Source organism: Rhinolophus ferrumequinum, chromosome 23 (assembly GCF_004115265.2).
Source record: "Rhinolophus ferrumequinum isolate MPI-CBG mRhiFer1 chromosome 23, mRhiFer1_v1.p, whole genome shotgun sequence".
Taxonomy (NCBI): Eukaryota; Metazoa; Chordata; class Mammalia; order Chiroptera; family Rhinolophidae; genus Rhinolophus; species Rhinolophus ferrumequinum.
The window spans coordinates 17,302,269-17,316,099 of NC_046306.1; the positions used below are offsets into that span (position 1 = coordinate 17,302,269).

Sequence of the window (13,831 nt, forward strand, 5' to 3'; positions counted from 1 at the left end):
AGACAGCAATCCCCAGGGCCGACAGGGGACTACAGAATGCAGAAGAAGACGCAACACCCCACCACGTGCAACATAAGAGATGAGTGAGTGGACAGACACGAGTCTAAGTGAGCTGTAAGAGGTCACTTTCTAAGCGCTTATGCCTGACCAAGGACCAGGAGAGGTTCTTGCAAAGGCCCTGCTTAAGAGGGTTTTCTCGATTCCAAAGATATCTCTGAGAATCACGGGAAAAAAATTAAGGACTGAAAGACAAATTTCTCGAGCAGGTTACCCTGTTCTTCTCCTCCCCAGCTGTGGGTCTTGCTGTATTTTTCTCTAAATTCTCTCCTCCCTGCACTTCACCTGATGTGACCCCTAAAAACTAACGTTAGACACCCACAGCCTTAGCTTGGGAATGGGAGGTGATATCATCATGCCTGTGGGACCATTTTTGGTGCTTGTTTCGGGAAGGATGTTGAATATAAACAAAGCCGACTCTGGACCATTTCAGGCCTGTTTACAGGGTGAATGACACTCAGATAAACAATGGTAATGGAAAGTCACCAAAGGTGCCAGGAATAGAGTCGAGGATGATCTGTGGGCCCTGGATGGTCACCAGGAGATACACTGTGATCAACAAAGAAACATCTACCATACATGGGCAGCCGCTAGAGAGCTGCAGGGCTCTTGGAGAAATCAATTCATTTAGGACAAGTTAATGGTAGTAACTCTGGACTGTTTACTTAAGACAGGGCCAAGGTTCCTGGAGAATTTCAGGGCCTCTGCCTGTACAATGAAGTTGTTGTACCAGGTGATTTCTAAAGGCTCTGAAAATACTCTGATCACAGGCAGTGATCAGAGTGGAGCTGAGGAGCTGAAAAACAGGCATTTGGAGAAAAGAGACAAATGCAGAAATTTGGCATTGTCATTTTCTTCACACTTCTGGGCTATTTGCTCTTTAACTTTGTGGGTTTGACCTAAAGAAACTGTAATTTTGAACTGAAAAGGGAAAAAAATGACTTAGCTTCCAAGTTAATTCTGTTCTCCAAGAGGCCAAATGAACCCAAGAGATCTTCAGGTGTCTCCTTCTCTAACTGCTCACATCCTATTACTCTGACGGGCCCGTTTACAACGGCACCATTCTTCTCAACTTCAAGTTCGCATTTCTAATCACTTCTCTTGGACATCTGAAGCCTGCGGCTTTCCACCTGAGAGGAGTTGAAGGAAAAGATTTTCCTTCACTTCAGGTTTATCCTTGTCGGCCCAACACAGCAGAGACAACACACTCTGCATTTTATCAATCCTTGCAGCTGATCTCATTTCTAACTGAAGTATCTGTCTGAGGATATGTGAAGAATTACACAGGTTTTAAATGTTTTGTGCTTGATTGGATAACATTTAAATATTATAAGAAGATTTAAAAAGCACAATTGCCCTTGACCTTGCTGGAGGGAGAAGGATGAGAAGATCCTCCCATTTACAGGGTCCCAACTCAGATGTCCCCAGGGGTTGAGCCAGTGAAAGAAGAAAGTAAAGTAGAACGATGGCACATGGAGAATGTCATTCAGAGCAAGCAGTCCTTCCTCAGGTCTTACTGACTGTGGCCAAGCAGAAACTCAGGCCCAGTGTCAGCAGATTTAACACTTCTTTCAAGATAAACCTGAAATCCATATTTAATACGAAATCTCCAAATGTTTAAATGCACCAATCAATCCATATTTTGGTTTGAAAACACTGCAGTCTGGTTATAACCCTGAAGAAGTTATAGGTTTTGGACTTACCCTTCTGTGGTAAATGATGGTAAAACTAGACAAATATCTGAAACAACTGTTTGCAGGCATTGGGCAACAGACAGCATGGGGCTATGATCCTTGAGCAAAAGGAAACACTCAAGGTCAGCTCTATATTCATCCCAGGTCTCCACCTGGCTCTCCAAAACTTGGCACAAGGAAGTAAATCCTAAATAGAAACCAAGAGTATTGCTGGGCAGAGGTAACAGATCAGTGTTCAGGGTGCCTGAGATAGCGGGAATTCGTAGCACAGGTCATAAGAAGGGAGTAGTCCCAGAAATCTACACAGGGCTACCCGTACTGTTAAGCAGCACATGTGCAGGCTAAGATTCGGTAAGGATGGCAGAGAAAAGCGACTGGGGAGTTGTGAGCGGATAATGGAGATTCTGGAGATCTATCCAGTGCTTGAGACACTGGAGTTCTGACCAGCCAGAGTGCAAAGACCTCACTGAACATCCTAGGCATTCAGTCGAGGCATCAAAAAGGTCATGATGTCTGAGAAGTATGGCCACTCTATACCTGCCCTATTAAAGCCTAAAATCAAGGTTTGGTGCAATTAATCTGCCATTATTAACTGTCTACTAGAAAATAACTCAACATTCTTTAAAGAAAAAGATAATAAAATACAGACTCTCCACTACATAGCATATATACAGCATAAACAACAATTTGCTAGACAAGAAAAGCAGGAAAATGAGACCCATAACAAAGAGGGAAAACAATCAAAACATGAAATAGACCAGAGAATGATCAAGATGTTCAACTAGTAGACAAGCTCTTTAAAACAGCTAATATAAATATGTTCAAAGATTTAAAGAAAAAGATGACCATAATGAGCAAAACACAAGCAGAACCTAAACAAAAAAATTAAAAATTAATCAAGACAGGGCCGGCCCGGTGGCTCAGGCGGTTAGAGCTCCATGCTCCTAACTCTGAAGGCTGCCAGTTCGATTCCCACATGGGCCAGTGGGCTCTCAACCACAAGGTTGCCAGTTCAACTCCTCGAGTCCCGCAAGGGATGGTGGGCAGCGCCCCCTGCAACTAAAATTGAACACGGCACCTTGAGCTGAGCTGCCGTTGAGCTCCCGGATGGCTCAGTTGGTTGGAGCGCGTCCTCTCAACCACAAGGTTGCCAGTTCGACTCCCGCAATGGACGATGGGCTGCGCCCCCTGCAACTAGCAACGGCAACTGGACCTGGAGCTGAGCTGCGCCCTCCACAACTAAGACTGAGAGGACAACAACTTGAAGCTGAATGGCACCCTCCACAACTAAGATTGAAAGGACAACAACTTGACTTGGAAAAAAGTCCTGAAGTACACACTGTTCCCCAATAAAGTCCTGTTCCCCTTCCCCAATAAAATCTTAAAAAAAAAAAAATAATAATTAATGAAGACAATGAAAGTGCAAAAACAGAAAATACAGAAATGAAATATTCTCTGGATGGGCTTGATAGCAAATTGGACCCTGCAAAAGAATTGACCAATGAACCTGAACACAGGTAAGAGAAACTATCCAAACTGTAGCACAAAAAACTAAATAAATAAAAGATTAAAGCCTCAGTAACAGGTTGGACAAAATCAAATGCTCAAACATGTAAGTAACTGGAGTTCCCAAAAGAAAAGAGATATTGGAGAAGGAAAAAAAAAAGTATTTTAAGGAATAATGACCCCAAATTCCCCAAATGATTATTAAAAAAAAAAAAAGTCTCCAGATTCAATAATCTCAATGAACCTCAAACAGGAAAACACAAAGAAAAGCACATAACAGGTCAACCTGCTGAAAAATCAAAGATAAAGAAAAAAATCTTAAAAGCAGCAACAAGAGAAAAAAAAGACACATTACATACACAGGAGTGACAATAAAAGTGACTGATGGTCCCTCAGACACAATTCAAACCAGACAGCAATGGAATATACTCTTTAAAGTGCTAAAATGAAAGACAAAAAAATAATCTTTCAAACCTAGAATTTTATATACAGAAAAAACATATTTCAAAAATGAAGATGAAATAAAGATTTTCAGAAAAATGAATGCTGAGAGGATATTTCATCAGTAGACATGCTCTAAAAGATGTATTAGAGGCAGTTCTTCATGGAAAAGATATCAGATAGAAACTGGGATCTACACAGAGGGATGAAGATGACAGAAAAGATAGATATGTGGGTAACATGAAATATTTTTTTTCTTGTTTCTTAATTTCTTTAAAAAACAACTGTTTAAAACGATAACAATATATTATGGAAATATATGTAGAAATAAAATGTAGAAAAAAGCAATACATATGACAACATACATAGAAATAAGCCATATGTAGAAATAACCTATTAACATAAACATATACATAACATATGTAGAAATAAAATATACGACAATAGCACAAAAAATAGGATGGGGAAATGAAATACACTGTTGTACGTGTCTTACATCACAAGCTAAGTAGCATAACACCAACTCAAGGTCAATTGTGATGAGTAAAGGGTGCATATATAATCCCTGGAGCAGCCACAAACAATAAACCAAGAAGTACCAAAAGCCATTCGAAGAGATAATATGGAGTACTAAAAACTATGTGATTAATACAAAAGCAGACAATAAAAAAGGGGAAAAAATGAACAAAGATTAAATTGGACAAATAAGAAAAGATAGCAAGATGGTAGACTTAAATCTAACCGTATCAATAATTCATTAAACGTAACTAGACTAAACACTTGAATTAAAAACACAATGCAGACCAAAGAAAACAAGTCTTTGGGCTCTATTTAGCCAGGAAGCTTGTGAACTCTGATTTACCTGTTTCCATGCCAGCCTTCCAGATATTATTACCTCCCCTCAATTAAAATCTTGCTAGAAGAATGTATGGCCCTTTTCTGCAACGGATGAACCATTTTTTGTGTGTAAATGCAGAACATAACACTATGAATCTTTTCTCCAAGGCTGACTACCCTGACTGTCCTGCAGGTGGGCCTGCCGTGGAAGACGAGTATACACAGTAACGCTGGGCTCAGCATCACACCGCTGCGTGTAAACCCCCTGGAGTTCCAGCCCGCACACCTGTTTACAGTCTTTCGAGGACCCTCATCAGAGAATATCTGTGCCCCTCCTGTGAACGTGGTCCAAAGTGTGACATAATTACTTTGGAAATGGTTTAGAAGAGCAGAGGGAGAAGGAAAGAGCTGAAGATACATTCTCTTTCTCATGTTACGAGTTGGAGGGATTTATGTTTAAATGTACTTCACTATAAGCAAATGGTATAGTGCTTTTACCCAGAATGTTCTGGGGATGTGGTAACGGCCATTTCATCCTATGCACTATTGGGGGGGCATAAATTTCAGCACTGAATTGGAGAATGAAGGAGTATTGAAAAATATGAAGAGGCAGGATAACAGGCGGTTTGGGGGGACAGGCTCTGTTCATTCCTACCGTTCCTTGTTGATAAAAGTGGGGAGCCAGCTCCAACAGCCAAGCAGATTCAATAGCAGTCACATCTCTCATATAGTACTTGGAGGTCTGCATAACTTCATTGTAGATCACCCTGAAATAACACAGAAACAGGAGCTAGTTTCCTGTATCTTATGATGAAAGTCAAGAACCACAACAATTACCGACAATGAGTTTTTTCCCTTCACCTTTAGTTAAGTATCTATTCTGTGAGCCAGGCACTATATACTAAACAAATGTACACTTACGCGTCATGACCTGAGTGGATAAGAGCGTGTCCACTTGTCAGGTGAGACGCTAAGCCCTACGTGATCTCCAGAATATTTCAGTTCTCAGCACAAGACCTGTCTGGATCCTTAGTCTACATTTACAGAACTCTGAAGAGAGCCTAATGACTTTATTAGAAAATACAGAAATAGAAGCAAAGGCTTATTGGATTCTGAAAGGAGCTGGGAATTCACTGTAAAGAGATACAAGGGAAGTTTCTAGAGTGATGAAAATATTTTATATCTTATTTGGAGTGTGGGGTTACATGGGTGTATATACCGGGGATGCCAAAAAAATGTATACACAGTTTAAGAAAGGAAAGAATTATGTTAATTGTAATACTCAATATATACCAATAACAAAAGATGAATACAAGTCATGTTTGACTTCTGCGATTACAAGAGGTGCTCAAAGTGGTTACCATCAGGGTCCAGACACTTCTGATTACGGCGAACTACTGCTTGAGCATAGATAACATCCCTTAAAATGTGTATACATCTTTTTGGCACCCCCGGTAGTTGTCAATACTCTTTCACTACATATCAATTACATCTCTATTTTTGGGGGGGCGGGAAAAAAAGGCTTGCCTGAGGCTGAGGTAACAGCAAATCCCCAGACATTCGATATGGAGTGATTTTAGATATAGATATTGGTTTCTGATATAACTGAAGTGCTGTTTCAGGGCTTCCCTCACAACTATAAACACAGCCACACCACCGCTGTCTACCCCTCAAAAGCCAGAAAATAAGTCAGCTGATGAAGGTCAGACCCAGTAAAAGGGGGGCCCTCTGCAGAGAGGCAATGGGGGGCAGGGGGCTTTTTTCACCACCATTATGGCATGAATCTGCTTCAGGACTAGCTCTATTTCCTCCATCCTTTCTTTGACTTTCAGGGCTCCTTGGGAATGAAGCAGGAAAAAGAAAATGTTTTTCTTTTAAGCAACTCCCACATTTAATCATCCAAAAGTCAGCAAACCCTTGAAAAAGGATCTAGAACCAATGCATTGCTTCCCTCTTCAACTTGCTCTGCACACTAATGGCCATCAGGTGACGTTTCTAGACCCAGAACTGACTAAGTCTCTCTCCAGCTAAGAAGCTTCTAGATCTACACTGGTTACAGGATAAAGTCTAATTCCTTGGGTAGGGAAACAGATCTCAAATTCTACCACTCACCCATCAGAATCACCTGAAGAGCTTGTTATAAAACAAGACAGACCAGTTTCTGATCAGGAGAGCAGGGTGGCCCAAGGATCTCCATTTCTAACAAGTTTCCAGGTGACGCTGATGCTAGTCTGGGGACCACACTTTGAAAACCACTTGTCTAGAATACCAAGTGTTTTACAACGGCCCTTTTTGTCCTCTAATTTTATCTCATTGTCTCCCCTACCCCGTCCACATATGCCCCACCCTCTTTCCAAGGTCTTCTCCATCTATCTGGTGTTAAGAGCAAGTTGTTTTTAAAACTAACAATCCTCTGTAGATCAACATTTTTGTAAAATACAATACAAATGAATTACCAGAAAAATGAAATTAAAAAACAGACGCACAACATACAAGCCTAAATATTTTATTATCAAGTTGGGCAGACATTAACCTATCAAAAATGCTCTAAAAAGGTGTAACTGCTACTCTCAGCTTCTATACTTACCTCTTCCTTCACAGGCAGTGCCACAGACAGGCACCTTTTCACACACCCCCTTTGGGTAGCCTTGGGCCAGCCACCCCAACGATTCCCCATTTCCCAAAGACAAGAGGGTCTTTTACCTTCGCACAGCTTTGCCCCTGCTACTTTCTCAGTCTGTATTCCTTTCACGTCCTTTTCTGCCTGAAAACTCCTGCTTCTACATCCACAGCACATGTCACCTCCTCCAGGAAGCCAGACCTGACTCACCTTGGCATATGAGGTACCAACCTCATCCCTTTCTCCACCCCCTTATCAAAGCCCTTCTTCCAAGTACTGGAATCTGTTGGTGTCTGCTCTCCATCGAAACTATGGGCTAGGATCCGAATTCATCTCCATCGAGCTGTGCCCAGTGCGGGGTTTAGTATCTAGTTCATGGGCAAAATGTTTGCTGAATGGCTGAGTGAGTGGAGAAATATCACCGTTTGCTTAAGGAAGACTTTGATAGAACGGAAATTCTATCAACAACTCCTTATAATGAAGTCAACAGACAGTATTGGGAGCCTGTACTCCAGGTGCTGGGCCAGGCAATAGTGACCCAGAGACGAACAAGAACGAGGCCTTTCCTTCAACACAGTTACACAGCCAAGAGGCCGGAGGGCGCTTACCAGCGAGGCGGCTTCTCTGCATAGAGGACCGACGCAGGGTGGATGTGCAATTCATGATCATCACGGATGGTCCTTGTAAAACAGAACAATTTTATCTGAAGCACATTTTACATACTCACAGCAAGACTTTCCTGCAGACGCATGTAATATGATAAAAAATGCAGGCAGACTGTACTTCACTCGGACAAAAACTATTCTCTTTTCTCTTGTGCCCATTACAGAGCCCTCCCCCACTACCACCCAGAAGTCAAGCGTAAATCATGCAAATAAGGGAAGAAAAGCAAAGCAACACGTGGACATTGAGAAAAAGAGGTTCTCTGCCAGCGTTTATGTTTATCTTCTGTAGGTTCTCTTTCAAAAGAATTTCCTTGGGAACAGAAATAACGCAAATGCTTATTTCTATACTTTTCTATTAAACAAAGGTAAATATTACACCTAAAGACTATGGGGGATAGAATAGGGAAAAAAGAAAGCTCTATATTGGACTATCCATTTCTCTGAGGAAATATTTCAAATTCCAACTCAGCTTTGAGTCAATTTAATTCAAAAAATATTTACTGAGCACACAACTAGCGGTAAGATCGGGTCACAAGAGAACATTCATACATTAGGATGTCGCTGCCCAAACCGTAATTATAGCGTTTCTGCCAGGGATCCGTGAGCCAGTCAGGGCCGCGCTGCAAGCTCCACCACCGAGCTCATCCCCTGCTCTGTAATGAAGCCAGTGCCCCCGGGGTCCAGGCTGTCCCTCCCGGTGGTCTGGTCTGAGTAACACTGAATTTTGTCTCAAAGGGACGCACTGACCGTGAAGCCTATTATGTAGCCCCCATCTCTGTTGAGGACACTGGTGAAAGAATTTTTTTAAATGCTAGGAGAAACTGCTAATGAACATTCTTGTGGAGAGTGGAACAATCAAAGTGACAACAAAATAACGGTGTCCACCGGAGATCACAGGCCTCTCCAGAGTTGCCTCAAACGTGGACAACCCTCCCCCCACCTCCCAGCCCCCCACCCAGTGTTGGGAAGGGGAGCTCATTCAATGGATGGGAACAGAATCGTGATATTGACAGGATAGAATACTTGGCCTGGAGTAACAAATACAACATACTAGAGATAAATGTAAAGTGCTAGATTTTGGTTCAAACCGTCAGCTACTAGGATACTTGATAGAGAGGACCTGGCTGTCAAAAAAAAACAAACAAACATAAAAGCTCAATGCAACTCAGGACTTGTTAACAAAGCCCAGTGTCCAGGACAGGGGACATCATGGTTGACCTCAAGGTAACAGGACTATAATGCTTCCTGAGGGGTAAAAACTAAGGGCACAATAATAAATGAAGGAAATCCAAAGAAAGGCTGGGGAGAAAGCCTTCTGATTGCTCTCTCATTAAAGAACAGATCACATGATCACTATACTTTAAATAACGAAGTTATGAGACTAAAATGAGCTGTGAGAAAAGACAGACTAAAAGTAACAATTCAAAGAACTGGAATGATTTAGTTTGGGGAAAATAAGGCTAAGCTATGCATTAGTTTTTACTGTACTTTGAAATACTAAAGGCATCAATCAGCAATGATTTTCTACGCCTAGAAAATGGAACTGGGAGAAACAGGCAGTAGTTTGTAATGGGAGGCAGACCCAGCACATGAAGAAACACATGTCAACATCCAAAGACACCAAATGTGGCTGTAATGTATCAGGGTAGGTGGTGGCTTCAAGCCTGCAGATCTCTGAAAACATTTTGAACTACCCATCCGCAAAATTACCTTCTCTAGGAAAGCTCATCTTTAATGGTTCCTTCTAGTCCTATTATTCTATTGCTAGAATGGAAATATTACCAGCCTCCACACTCATAGCTGTCATCCTCCTACAACATGTGGACGGGCTGAATATCTGAGGATCATTTCCATGAAATGAAGATACTTTGTTTAGAGCTATATAGCTAACCTCACGTATGGACTCATCTTTGGATGGAGGCACGATATCAATAAAGGGAAAATTCTTCAGTTTCTCTCCTTTCCCTGCATCTCAGCATTGTGCATGGGTTGGGTCATTTTTAAGAGTTCTCCTTTAATCAAGAACTTCACAAAGTATCACGTTACCTATAGGCTCCAGTAGAATGAAACCTCGCTGCATTGGCAAAGAATCCCGCGACGATGCACCTCAGAACGGGATCTGGATCTCCTTGACAAAGGAGCAAACAGAGTGATGCATGAGGCCCTCACCTGCCGTGTGCGCCGCGTGCTAGGCCGGCGCTGTCAGGCACCCCCCAGGCTACCTCGAGCCACCTCGGAACCATCTCCTGAATCGGCCCCAGCCCCATGCCTCCCAGTGCTGGGTGCCTGCCATGGCACCATGCGTGGCGGTCCCCACCCTCCCACAGTGGCTGCTGAGAGAAACATGCTGGGCTGTTCCTTTACCTGTTCCCCCAACCTCCCCAGGCCACAGAACCTAACAGAGCACTCCATTGGCTGGCCAGTGACCTCAGGAACTCCTTTTGAGGAGAGCGCCTTGTGGGAATGCTGCTCCTTCCATAAGGCAGAAACTGGGACATGACACTACAACATTATTTCTGTGGTTATAAGCTGGTGTATAATTCTTCAAAATTTTCAAATATCCCATTTTCAATGGTATCAGTACTGCTACAGTAAACGTCCCCCAAGGATAAAGACTGCCTGTTTATTAGATGATTCCCACAAGATACCTTCCAGATTATTCTACAAAAAGATAGTGTCAGTTGTATGGCTTGTGACACACCAAATTTCACCAATTCTAAGACTTTCTTTTTTACACTTTGACTCACTAAAATCAGGACAGTTGTTTTATAATTATAACTGACAGCATTTTTTTCTTTCTGAGTGGTATATAAAATAATGGCATGTCTTACACATGATGGTATTTTAGATTCAATGAAATAATTTGTTAGTAAATAAGTTCCCAAAAAGTGGTGTTTACAAAGCCATCAACAATGTTATGAGAATGTCAGTTTCACTGCATTCTTAATCAGCAGTGTTTTGGCAAAGAGGTACCCCTTCTTTAATTGCACATTTATTTGATTACTTCAGTATTGCTTCTTTTGTGAATTTTCTGTACCATTCCTTTGCCCATTTTTCAACTTGGAAACTATAGTGTTTCTTTTCTTAATACGTTAAATGAACTTGTTCTGTAAAAATGTTTTTAATTTTTTGTCTCATGTCTGCTGAAAACATTGCTCACTATTTGCTTTCTTTTTCTTTAATGTCTAGGCATTTTAAATTTGCATGTAGTTGACTGAGTTTCTATGATTTTCTCTATTGTTCCTTAGCATGGGATTGATAAATCTCAAATCCACCTCTCTAACTACAATCTGACCCAAGATCCAGTCCCTTCTTTCTAACTGCCTATGAGATATTTCCATGTGGAACAAAAGGGGTGAAAATTGGTCGTTGGGGAGTGGAGTGAAATCTGAAGGTACTACAGTGGTTGTGGCCCTCCAAAGTTCAACCTTACCTTACAAAAATCTTATTCTTAGTATTTAACTTTTCTCATTAGGAAGAATTTAAATTTAATATAACTTTTCTCCTGGACGAGAGGCTGATAATCAAAAACAGGTTAAGAAACACAGATGCAGGTAAGTGAGATTATCATCTACCTGCTAGGTGACAGCACTCGGTCAGCTTCTCCCCAAAGAGCTGCCCTTGTAAGCTTCCTGTTCCTCAATGACACCAACTTTAGCCAATCACCCAGGTGTCAGCTCTTTGCCCTCTTGTGAGGCTCTTCAGTCATCAGTGTTCTCTGAGCATCCTCCATGCTGCTCCCTCCAAGTAAGTACCTGTCTCCACAGCCTCCCTCCCTAGCGTGCCCTCTGCCACTGTTTTCTGATTCAACCGGCTCGCCTCCACTCAAGGCCTGCGGTGAGACCTCCCAGGCCAGCCCCCGCTGGACTCCGTCTTCCCTGCATTCCTACTACATCTGCCAATTGTTCTGCCCTAGTCACTGAGATGTCTGTCTACTCTTGTAACTTCCAAGAGAACAGATGATCTCGTACTGCAGTCGTTTGTCTATCTGTGTGAATCTCTCCCTTCACTGCACTGTCTCCCAAGAGTAACAACCATGTCTTCGTCATTTTTCAATCACTTGCTCTTAGTATAAAGGCAAAATAAGGCTCTGGAACAAAACTGCCTGGGTTCAAGTTCTGATTCCATCATACACTCGTTGTGTGACCTTCAGCAACTTACTCTGTCTCTTAGCCTCATTGTTCTCATCTATAAAATGGGAATAGTAACAGTACACATTTCACTGGACTATCATGTACATTAAATGATGTAAAATCTGAAAACACCCACAACACTGCCCGGCCTGTTATGGGCACTTAGAAAATGTTAGCAAGTACTAGTGGTGCTGAGAGTGGGGCAGAGTGCCTGGCACACAGTATTCAAGACAACTGCTGAATGAAAGAGCAGATGAAGGCATCTCTTCCTCACAAGTGTAGGTTCTGAGCCACAGAGACCTGGCTGCTGCTAACCAGCTGCGTTGTCCTGAACTTAACTTCTCCCTAAAACTTGACAACCCTTCTGTAAAATAAGAGTAGTATCACCTACACCTCATAGAATGGGAGATTAGGTGGGAGAAGATTTGTGGAACCCGTCATGGTGGAACCTAGTGTGTCCTCAATTGATGGTAGTCCCTGTCACTGCGAGAGGCCACAGACCCCGCCTTACATAGCACTGCTGTCTCACGCTGATGTCTGGGCTAAGCATACAGCACTTGCTTTACTAATACCTGTATTTGATAGTAAAATGTAATTTATACGTAATAGACATAACTACTGTCCACTTGAAAGTAATTTTTCTTGCAAAGCCCACATGGGAAAATGAACTATATATAATGTGCAATGATCTGAATGTTAACAATTCTTAAGTGTTGTCAGGGCTTATGAAAACTTTTTAGTACACAACAGCTCTCAGAAATAAAAATGGACCTCCTAGGAGAAACTATATCCTTTTTCCATGCAGCTTTTTGTCGACACAGATACAGAGCACACTGCTGCCTCACACAGCCCAGCGTGAGAACTCTGAGAACGCAACTAAACATAGCAAAGAAAGGGACATCACCGGTTGGGGCAGTTCATTCTTACCTTCACTAGATTTCTTCGGCACTTGAAACTTGACAAGAAGCTTTTTCAATTGTTCTCTTACGGTTGCAGCTCTGACAAGACCCTTGTAATTCAGGAAATGTTCCTGACACCACTGAGAGTTCTTATTGTGCTACAGAAGAACCCAGACAGAGGGAGAATGAGAAAAAAACAGAAATGTTCTCGACTACGGCGATATTGTGAAGACCATTATTTTCTCTTCCTCCATTGGCTTGCTCAATGAGACAAGATCTTCAATTCAGCTCATAACTGGCCCTTTTGTGCCCCATCTCTCTTGACAGAGATGCTGGCATGCTCACCATCTGACTGCTCTTTGCTCTCACTCTCTGCTTAAAGGGCAAATGAGAACTTAATGACAAGCAGACTTGTTTTCAACCTTAAATACCTATGTGAGTGGAACCTTCAGACAGAACCACTTCCCCGCGGTTCTTTGTAAATCAACTTTCCTTCCTTGGCGCTCTTTATTTGACTATATAGGCAAACAATATGACACTTGCCAATTTAGAAATAATTTGCAAATTACTATTATTTATTCCCAATGTATGATTTTTTTTCTATCAACAGTGCTTAATTTTGTCCTACATTCTTAACTATGATCATTACGCCTTAAACTAATTATTGCTGTTAGACTATATCTCTGAAATTATATTCTAAGCCAGAGAGGAAAGTGTTTTATATAAGAAAATATAAACCACAGAGGACTTTCCCAGAAGGCAATGCAACATGGCCCTGTACCCGCATTCTACTGTAGAGGAAGCTTCAGGTTGGGAGTGACACAATATGCTTCTACAAACAAATTAATCCCTAATTAATAATCTCAATAAGAGATCAAGTTTTTCTGAAAATGTTTCGTTAACTGAATAATAATCTTTCAAATCTCTGGTAAAACAAAAATTTAGTATTTTTCCTAGTCTAAGAATGCATTTAAGAAAT

At 41.7% G+C, this 13,831-nt stretch overlaps 1 protein-coding gene across 2 annotated transcripts in view; it reads right to left on the reverse strand.

The window, feature by feature from the left end:
- The window catches only part of DHX35 (DEAH-box helicase 35), a 70,995-nt gene that overhangs the window by 2,130 nt on the left and 55,034 nt on the right, over positions 1-13,831 (reverse strand). For both annotated transcript variants that reach the window (XM_033095249.1, XM_033095250.1), the window contains exons 18-21: positions 12,881-13,010; positions 9,867-9,948; positions 7,764-7,835; positions 5,191-5,302 (exon numbers count right to left, since the gene is read on the reverse strand). In XM_033095249.1, coding sequence (XP_032951140.1) covers positions 5,191-5,302; positions 7,764-7,835; positions 9,867-9,948; positions 12,881-13,010 — 396 coding nt within the window. The remainder of the gene's footprint in view (positions 1-5,190; positions 5,303-7,763; positions 7,836-9,866; positions 9,949-12,880; positions 13,011-13,831) is intronic.